Source organism: Phyllostomus discolor, chromosome 4, assembly GCF_004126475.2.
Source record: "Phyllostomus discolor isolate MPI-MPIP mPhyDis1 chromosome 4, mPhyDis1.pri.v3, whole genome shotgun sequence".
NCBI classification, from domain to species: domain Eukaryota; kingdom Metazoa; phylum Chordata; class Mammalia; order Chiroptera; family Phyllostomidae; genus Phyllostomus; species Phyllostomus discolor.
This window is the reverse complement of record NC_040906.2, coordinates 172,990,570-173,001,112: the sequence shown is the minus strand read 5'-3', so window position 1 is coordinate 173,001,112 and position 10,543 is coordinate 172,990,570. Positions and strand designations below refer to the sequence as shown.

Below are 10,543 nucleotides of genomic sequence, written 5' to 3'. Positions count from 1 at the left end.
TCTTATGGGACAAAGAACGGCTCTGCCTGAAAGCCAATAGGGCCTGCACTGAGAAGCACTGCTATACATCTAATAGAGATCAACTCAAGTCTCGCTGCCTGGGGAAAGGGTGTTAGTCTTCTCGACTGTCAAAATATAGCCAATGCACACAAAACCCAGAGACACCACTCACTTGTCTGTTCAGCTTCTCCCTGCTCCAGATCATTTTCCCTCCTCTACAAAGGGAGTATCAATGTAAGGTCAACTATTTGCACTGAAATGCTTTGTAAATAAGGTTAAGGAAAACTTCAGAGCCGCTGTTGACATATTTCTTTTTTATTCCTCCTATGTAGTCAGTCACCAATCCTTCAGTATATTTTTTGAAATAATGCTCATGCTCTTTCTCTCTCCTCTCCCCCATTCACTCTGCTTCCACATAGTCTTTGCACGTACCTGCTGGACTCTGCATGAGAGGAGCAGCCTCCCAAGTTGCCCATTCTAAGGCTAAGTCCTCTCCTATCCAGTCCACCCCCTCCCTCCAACTGTTGCTCCGTGTTCCCTAAACATCGCTTTCCCCACATCACTTTTCTACTCAAAAGTCTTCAGGGAGCTTCTACTTCCTATCATATCACCCCTTCACCATCACATCAAAACTTACCAAATCTTAGGAAGTGAAATATGAACAGTGCCCTTTCCATCTTTGTGTTTTAATTTTCATCTTTTTCATCTTTGTATTTTCCAATGTGCCTGACACAAACTAGATGCTGTATATATATTTAATTACTATGCAATGAAAATTCATTCTTAATTTTCAAGGCTTCCATCCAAACACTTGTTAAAACTGTTTCATTTTCTACTTCAATCCAAGTCCTTATTCAATTCATTCTCCTTGTACTCTTACAATATTATCATAGCAAAGAATGCAACACTTAGCTTGCTTTTTGTCATGATTTATCACTTTTGCAAATTTTTTCTGCTCAATTAGTTTATAAACTACAACTATTGAGCACACTACAGAGCAAATGGTAGCAACACTCCAAGTCCACACTAATTGTTTATTGGTTGCTGAAAACAATCCTACAGTTTGTCTTTACCAAATTCCATCATGGTGTATAATGAGTATTCAGGGCTTATGGATCCTTTCCAGGGCTAATAGTAGAATCAAATCCTTAAAAGTAATTTGGTGCCTGGCATAAGGCTGTAGGAGAAGCCTGTAAAGTTAATAAAAATGTTCCCACTATCAGCCATGAGTTTTACAACAGATCTCTCAGCTAAGATCCATGAAAAAGAAACATAGCTAGGTAGATGGTATATCAAATTGTATTAATTTACATATAATAACTCTTTCATTTCTGAGTTTGTCTTTGCTTCCAGATGATCCCTGAACACTCCTACAATCTCACTTTATAAGCAAAGTACTCAATTGAAGACTGCTTCCATAGGTATACAAGTCAAACAGCCTACACACCACAATTTCTATGCATGTATTTGATATGCGAGTGTTTTCGAATTATGATATTTTTACTGACCAATCTGACTCTTTAATTTGATATCCAGAGATTTGCCCAGTATTTTTCAGAAACAGTCCCAGCCCTGAGAGCAAGCACACCTTGAAGAATGTTTCCATACTTTATTCTGTTTATTTCTTATCCTTTTTAAATAGAGAGGGAAAGCATTTATAATGTCCTTTCAGTTACATAGAATTGGAATACTGCTATGTAACAGAAATCACCACACTAATGCACAGGAATTAAAAGTCAAGCAACTTTGGTCTGGGCTGCATTGAATTAAGTCTTGACCTTGTAAACATTTCCATAGGAGGTAGAACATACACATTTGACTTTTTGTCAAATAAGGGATAGTAAACAATGAATCTTAGATCCTAATAAATTAAAGGTATTTTAAAGGCATTAAATAAAATTTTCTCTTTTTTTAGAAACCAAAGATGAAACAACAGCACACAGATTTTCAATAAATTAGGAAGTGAAAAATTAAATCTTCATAGTTGAAATATTTGCTTCTTCAAAGCTCCATTGGTTCCACTTGATAATATTTGAAATGGTGATTAATAATGAGATCATATTTTAAACAATTTATGTGCAAGGTCAACTCTGCAAGTATATCCAGTCACTATGGGGGGTTGTCCATAATTTTGTCCCTGTGACTTGAAAAGCAATGTCCTGACACTGCATGTTTTATTCTTTGTACTCTGATGGGAGTCTCAGTGAATAATATTTAGCAGTAGAGATTTTTAAAGTTTAACTCCCACCCAACACTGTGGATTTAAGTGCCTCCAGCTGCTGTTCCCATGAACACAGTGTTGATGGGTGGTAAAGAGGACACCATGTCTCTCCCGTTTGCTCCGTGGGAGTCCAGGGCTTCTTGAGCCGGATACTGATTGGAGGTTCCATACATGCACTGGGATGAGGAGGAAGGAATTGAGGTTTGCATGCTGGATGCTGCAAGGGAAAAGATAATCAGCAATTGTAAACTGACATTTTCTTTTCTCTGCAAGTGCTACTCATTTTAGGCCTCTGTGTTTGTTTTTGCATTTAGCACATGTATCTGTACTAAGTTTGAGTGTGTATGGTTTCTCAAAGTCATCCTCTTCTTCCATCTTTCCCCTTGGTATTCTTCCAGAATTTATTTCTTCTATACACTATGCAGCGAAAACTCAATGTTAAACGTAAATCCACATAACTCTACCTCCAAAAGATATACCCAGTAAATCCCCTCTTTCCATCTGCACCCACACAGTGGTAGTTCCATCTTCTTCTTAGTTGGACCAACACAGCAACCTCCTAATTAGTCTTGTGACCTTACTTTTGCCCTACCCTCTCACCCTGCAGATAGAACCAGGGTAATCTTGCTGAATCTTAATCAGATTGTCCTCTTGTCAAATGTTACAATGACTTCCCATTACTCAGAACAAAATCCAGGCTCCTTGCCCTGGTTCAAAATACCCGTGTGAATTTATGCACCTTCTGATTCATTCTACTCTCTTCTTCATCCATCATACTCAAAACACACTGGCCTTCTTTCAGCACAGTGAACTTTCCAATCGTGTTCCCATTTCAGAGCCTATGTAGTTGCTGTTTCTTCTGCCTAGAACTACATCAGATCTTCACGTCATTTACCTCCTTAGCCCTCAGCTTTCAACTCCAGTGTTCTCACCTCAGGTTTCCTTTCCCAACCACCTTACTTAGAAGTAGTCCCTCCATTACTATTTGTCACTTTACTCTATTTAATTGACTTCAGATTAACTGAAATTATCCTTGCAATGCATTTGTTTGTATATTCATTGCTTTATCTCCCTTTACTGAGATGTAAACTTCTTATAGGCAGGAACTCCAGCCTGATCACTACCATATCCCCACACCTAGAATGAAGTTTGGCTCAGAGTAGGTTCTTAAAACATCACACTAATTGGCTCACTAACACTATATTTCCTGCATTTATGAGTGCTGTCTTCTCATTGTTGTTTTCCTTATTGTTCTAATAGCCATCTTCTCTGTCACCAAAAACCAGGATATATAACTAAGGAGACATAAGGTAGGTGCTAACTCCCCCTGTGCAACTTACCCTATTATTCTGTTCCCTCTTTTCACCTGGGAGCCCCGTATGTAATTTACTTGTAAGCCAGGCCTGACAGCTCAAGCTTAGAAGCCATCTGACACCTAAGCTATGTTCTGTCAAAGCTTCCACTATCTCTACAAGCAAACAGAACTAATAGTAACAATAGCAACATGGTACATTTTAGTCTCACAGCGAGGAAACTTCCTGAAGTGGAATTTTCTGCTTCATTAGAGTAACCTAGAAGCAATGACCGTCTGCAGATAGCATGAGCTGAGCTGCCAGACTCTGCTCGGAGAGCATCTGTGATGGTCACAGGAAGGGCAGAAGTACTTCCTATTGAATTATTGGAAAAGCACACTGAATGGGGAAAGATAGAATTTATCTCATTTTCCCTTATGCTCCAGTTGGGTGTTAATGCCCTTCACTTATGTTGGTCTGAAATCAATTCCACCGGAAGGTTTCAACCATATCATATAAACATTAACACGCTGCCTTGACACTCACATGGACATATACTTGTCCTATGATACCTTATCAGTTATTTTAGCAACTAAATTTCTACGTATGCTTTTTTCCTTTTCAACTCTGATTTCTTGAGTTTCTACTATGTGGCAGACACTTTGCTGGGTGCCGGTAATGCATCTAGTTCAAGTTTCAGAATTTTCTTAGGTACAGCAACCTGGGTGGAAGAAGATGCTATAGGACTCCATTGCAAATGCACTGTTTTGCTCATTTTTACTTAAACTGTATGTTATAAAACACTAAAAATAGCAACATTTTCTACAGAGGGATCTAATCACACTTTACATGAGGTTGAGAACATGACCACCACAAGTCACCAACCTTTTCAACTTGGAATGGTTTTAGGGAGCTGATGTAGGTCATGGGATCCAGAGGTACCCATTGGCTCTGCCTCTGGGTCCATCCATGAACAAGAGAGTAGGAAACAGATATCATTCTTATTCTCATAAAACCCACAGTCTTTCAAACTGCCTTTGACAGGATATATTCATTTTTGTTTATACAAGAGATACCAGTTATTCTTTTTGGAAAAAATAACAGATCTAGCCATAGATTTTAGCAGTAGTAATATGCATTCTGTATAGTGGTAAACTGTTACTTACAGATATCAAAATATAACATCAGATCCAAAGTGATGAATCAGCTGAAGGTCCATGAGTGGACAAGCCACCTCAACGGTCACCCTCCCAAGTAATACTGAATATCTGAGGTTAACCACTTTTTAAAATATTTTTCAAGAACTACTAAAATAATTTACCTACTACTGGAGTTCGACACACAGCTGAAGGTGATGTGTCCACATAAAATGAGCTGGTCTGCTTTCTACTACTGTCATCTAAAATGTTAAGTGGGTCGTGGATGTCACTGTAGGGAGGCAGTGAGCGAACACTACTGATAACAGAAACATGTTGGTTCACCATCGATCCAAGTCTGTGAGACTCTGGGTAGTTTATATTGCTTCCATAGTATCCTGCAACAGAAAACATCGAGAATATACTGTTAACTTATTACAAAGACTATTTCAGGAAGGCAAAAAGGGACAAGATGACAGGATAGAGTCTAAAGATATCATACGGTAAATACTGCATTCACACCTACATTTACTATATAGTTGGATTTCTGTTTATATGTGAAATAGTTCACTAGCTGTTTTGTTTTTGTTTTTGAAAGACATACATGAGTTATCCTGTTATTAATTTTGAGATATAAGATTACATCTCTCTAATTTAATTCCCCTTATCTAAATTACCAAGATCTTCTATGAATGAAAAAAAACACTATTAACCCCTCACAAAGACTACCCTGCTTGTCAAATACCATTTTATTTATAGATTCATGTTTCTGAAAGAAGGGCTGGCCTACACTCAGGAGAGAAGCTTCAATGCAGCCTACACATAGAGCTTAATTTGGTGGTTGAGGAAGTCCACAGGTCTCTCTAACTCCTTAACTGCCAGTATTTTATCAGCCTAGCAGGGGGCATAGTTTGGGCCCTAATTGTTAAGATCTGCTGCTAAGTCTCTGGAAAAAAATATTCACTAAAAATATTTTCAAAGGACAGAACAATCTTCTTTGGGGCTACTAAGATTGGTCTCAAATATGGTTGACATCATATTTTTTCATCACATGTGGGATGTAAAAAGACAACTTTAGTAAAGCCACAGAATTAGGGGTATGTTTGTATGCAGCAGAAATGAGCCCCAAATTCCAAGTTTCCGTGATCTTCAGAAAGTTTGTGTGGGATGACACGCCACTCAGCAAGGGTGGAACTTCGTGTCTGATCTGTTTTATCACCCACTCAAAGGCCAGGAAAATTTTTAAAAATTTTTCATACCATTTGGTGAATTAGGAGGTAATGTTGCTCCTTGGCAGCTGGCAGCCCCCGCATTGCTCAGGAAATTGAAGCTTCCTGTATTTAAAAACTGCATACTGTGTGCGTCTTGGCTGTGTGGGGATGGTCCATAGCTGGAAGGGGGCCGAGAGTTATATGGAGACCCAGCACAGCTGCCACTGAAGAAGTCTCTAGAAAGCTGCTGTTCACTCCAGGCCACACATCGACCATGCTCAGGGCGATGAGGATAGAGTCCTGATGTGGGGTGAGGTTGTGCCCTGAACACAGTCTGATAGTTAGAGTTGGTCCCATAGAAGTCATGGCTGGCTTGAGGAAGGGTAGGGTAAATGGGCTCTGGGTATGTTGAGCAGTGTGGTGGGGCTGACAGCACCGGACCCACACTTGGGGGTCTCCCCACCATTGGACCCTGGTTAATGACACTTCCTCGACTTGCCATGGCTGGAGAAATGGGCGGTGTCATCAGATGACCGGCACTCTGGGAGAGCTCCATCTGACCTGGGAAAAAAATTACCATAGCAATCACTGAGTGGTATATTGAAATACATGGGCCACTTCTTTAAAAATTAGTCAAAAGATTTATTATTGTACCTTTTCCTAACTTGATTCATTCCTAGTCTCCCAAAACCACAAAACTGGGAACACTAAAATCTTAGGTTTAAAAACATCATCATAATACATGTATATTCCATGGCAGTGGAGACGTCGGGAGTTAGCGACTGAGGAAGAAAGTGTAAGACGGCTTCCTGCTCCTGCAGGTATAGAGACGGTTAGAGCTCAAGCATGGAGAGGGCAGATGGGTCTGCTGTTCTCATTTCTCTATAATTAATAAAGAAGCTGAATGTGACCTGCTTTGATTTTTAAGGTAAAAATGGACAATAAAGTCAGAATGACCACAGTTTTAAAGCAGCCAGCTCAAAACATCATGCAAACACCACAGATGATCCATGAGTTATGGATGGTGCCAACTCCTAGCCTCCAACTTCCCATTGGTGGAATTCAGCCCTTGAACTACTAGGCTCTTCCAGGTTTAAAATGCTGAGTGTCCAATGAAGTAATGTATGTAAAAGGATTTCAAAAAAGACATAAAGCAGTAAGCAGAATGAAAAAATTATCTAGTAACTAGTTCTAGCCACTAAACATTCAGAAGGACCCCAAAGAGACCACAGACCAAAGAGGAAAATTATAATGGTTGTGCAAAAATGGCTGAATCCACTTTTTAATGAAGGAGAAATAAGTTTACTAAAAAACTCCAAAATAAATAGCAGCCCTTTTGGGTTTTATGCAAACCTAACCTAACTTTTCCCCACCAACTGAAGATAACTAATAATTTGCACTTCTGGTATAACAAAGAGAGTGTGCCAAAGTATGATACCTATGTTAACAATGGTATTGCTAAAAGTTTGAATAACAAATGCTGAAAGTCATAAAAATTTTATAAACTGTTATTATAAGTCAGTTAAGCTAAGCCTCTTTTAATTCTTGGAATGCCTGGTGGTTACCAATTTTAAGAAAACAAAGGAAGAGTTTCCTGTGATACGTACTGAAGCCTAAGGGGTTTTCTCGGCTGTTGCTCAGCGTACCTGTGAGCGGCATGTTGTCTGTGTTTCCAGCAGGGAGGGGGTGCAGGGCAGAGGGTAAGCCTCCAGGCTGGCTGGATGACAGAGGAAGGTAGGGTGTTTCCACATGGCTTTCATTCTTCACAGTGTCACTGGAAACAACGCTCGCCTTATTACGGTTTGCCAGAAAGCATGAACTCGGAGAAGCGGTGAAGGCAGCTTTACTTGCATCTGGAAGGATTTTTTTAATGGGGAAGTTAATATCATTTCCATGTTCCTGGTGAAGAAGCCCAAGTAAAAGAAACTGAAAATATTTTAGGATTGTATCAGAAATCTGGAAAGTCATGAGAAATGATTTCCATGGGAAACAGGCTGTCAGCTCTTTGTTCTTGGCGGTGGTGCTGGTTTCAGTTAAGTGTGTACTTGTGAGTAAAGGTGCATCTTGAGAAACACTGAAAACAATCCACTCTGGCATGAACAGTCTTCAAAACGCAAGTCATCACACCCCAAGGAGATGTGTTCCTCTCTTCTCTAAACTGCTAGGGCACTTATTTCTACACCATTTATGAGGTGGTTTACTACATGTGTTGTCTTAAATTACACTTAATTTTTGGATTATAGTCACCTCTTCGATTTTACATGAATTCTCAAAAGTTAAGAATATTTATTTTGTATCTCTCAGAGTTTCCAGATAAATACTTTGAATATTCAATAGAAAAGAATAGTTCACAGAAAAGAAAAAAACAGTGCTCTATTAGTGTTAGTGTACCATGTTAGCAGTGACACGTTTGGAGTAAACTCTGCGACAGTTATAAACCCACTAAACAAATCCCTGAACTTAGGTTTAAGCAAAGAAATATTCAAAATAAGATATACATTTTAAATTACCTGAATTTTTCATATACTTGTCCAATAGATTCTGTAACTCCTGTTCTTTGTCATTATTAAACTGGGTCTCCATGGCCAGGAGAATGTATTCATCCAGAAGCATTCGGATCAAATGGAAAGAACCTTGTTTGCGGGTGGGGAATGGGTAGAGGGCATTATGAGATGAAATAAGGAGGAGAAAGAGAAGAAAAAGAAAGAGGGAAAAGTCAAGTTATCTTGGTGACCATCTCGCAATACTTTACAAGGAGCGACTGAAATAAACAAATACTTGTTGGACTTTAAATGACCTTCTAAGACCAACATGCTTAACCTAGGTCTCTAATCTTTCTGTGCACCGCCTGCCCAACTCACTGTGTGTACTGTCCTGCCAGCTCTTTGGCAACTAATTACATCAAAGGAAAATACGGATGAAAGTGAGACATGCTTTATGCTTTAAGAGGGCACACATTGGAATGTGATAAGCTTTAACCTGGGGAGAATAAGCTCTATTCTACTCTATTTCTGTTTACTTTGTACTAAATAATTAGACAATGGCTGACATGGTCTGGAAAAAGTATCAAGTAAGAAGATGTCTTTACAGCCTGAAACAGAATACCTCTTTGATTTGAAAAAAAAAAAAAAGCAAAAGAGTAATTTTCATGTAGAAGCTGTTCTGGAAAACCTTAACCTTCTTTAACTGTTCAATAGATTTTCAACAAAAGTCTTTTTTCATTAAAAAAAAAAAAGTCAGGCTTCAATGTTGTATATTTTAAGAAACCTTAACTGAAAGCAGAAGAATTCAAATAATAGACTCAATACACTTTGTTCATCCCTCAATACAAGTTAACTGATTTTATTTAATTCCATTGAAAACTAAATAAAAACAACTTATTTAACTGTGATCTATTTTATACTGTGAAGATTTCTTAAAATGCAACTACTAAATGCAGAAGTACTGTTCATGAGATAAAAAAAAATCCCAGAAAATATTTTTAGGAAAAGAAGGTATTTAATTTTTGATAAAGCTAACTTGACTCAATTTGATTCCCAAGTCACATAGCAGGTAAGATGATTCAGAAACACAAGAGTCTGTGTTCTAAGCTGTTCCTTAACTCCTGAAGTGCAGCTCTGTGGGTTCCCAAAGAGATGCAAAAATTTGTCATATTTCAAATCATAGTGCCTTGGGGAAATGATGTATCATAATTGTTTATTTACTCGTTTAATAAAACTTATCCAAGCACTGATGGAATGGAATGACAATAACTATTAATTATTAAGTGTTTACTGAGTGCTATTCTCCTCCTTCTATGATAAGCAGAGAGCCTGGGTAAAGCCTAAGGCACACAGAGGTGATAGGATTGAACTCTGCCTGTGAACTGACTCTAAAACCCAGGTTCATAACTGCTAGTCTCTACTGCTCAATATCCAGACATGGTTGGAGAAGTGACAATGTCACATGTTTAAAAACTGATGGGAAATGTGACTGGGGACAAATGATGTCATTCACTTCAGAAGAGTTTTATAAAGCACATAGGATACCAAAACTGGATGCATTGTTCAAGGTGAGATTATGCATTACTCGAGCACCAAAAAAGCTCCACTTCAGCAGAAAGTCTTGAGCCCTCTTCTTTAATGATTTTCCATTTTGTTTGCTGGTCTGAAAAGTAAAAGAATAAGTTGGAACTATAAAAATCTGTCATCCCATCACTACATGCGTCCTACACAAGAGCAAGAGGTAAGTCACTGTCTGACAACCAACAAGACACGTGGCAGGGCACGCCATTTGTTCATGGAACAAAATGGTCTGTCCAGGGATACAATGGCCAACATGGTCTGGAAAAAGTATCAGGTAAGAAGATGTCTTTACAGCCTGAAACAGAATACCTCTTTGATTTGAAAAAAAAAGCAAAAGAGTAATTTTCATGTAGAAGCTTTAGTCTGTCTCTGTGGTCATTTTTAAGGTTAATAGATCTGTATTCTGTATCACTGTATTACCTAATAGAACTGAACAACAAAATGAAATAATTTACCAAATATTTTATCCCTTTATTTTATTTTGACAAAACAGAAGGTGAAGTGTGAAGGAAGGGTTATATATTTCTGTGAATGATTAACTCTGACTTCTCTGGTCCTGAATGATAATCTGTTTTCCTTCCAGGAGAAAAAAAAGTCCCCACACTGTAACTAGTTTCCT

The 10,543-nt window shown here is 38.5% G+C and overlaps 1 protein-coding gene across 1 annotated transcript in view; it reads right to left on the bottom strand.

The window, feature by feature from the left end:
- Nucleotides 1-1,625: 1,625 nt before the first annotated feature.
- The window catches only part of RFX6 (regulatory factor X6), a 53,399-nt gene continuing 44,481 nt past the window's right edge, over nt 1,626-10,543 (bottom strand). The window contains exons 14-19 of the mRNA XM_028510866.2: nt 9,889-10,006; nt 8,371-8,493; nt 7,507-7,713; nt 5,909-6,421; nt 4,835-5,047; nt 1,626-2,438 (exon numbers count right to left, since the gene is read on the bottom strand). Coding sequence (XP_028366667.1) covers nt 2,263-2,438; nt 4,835-5,047; nt 5,909-6,421; nt 7,507-7,713; nt 8,371-8,493; nt 9,889-10,006 — 1,350 coding nt within the window. The 3' untranslated portion in view covers nt 1,626-2,262. The remainder of the gene's footprint in view (nt 2,439-4,834; nt 5,048-5,908; nt 6,422-7,506; nt 7,714-8,370; nt 8,494-9,888; nt 10,007-10,543) is intronic.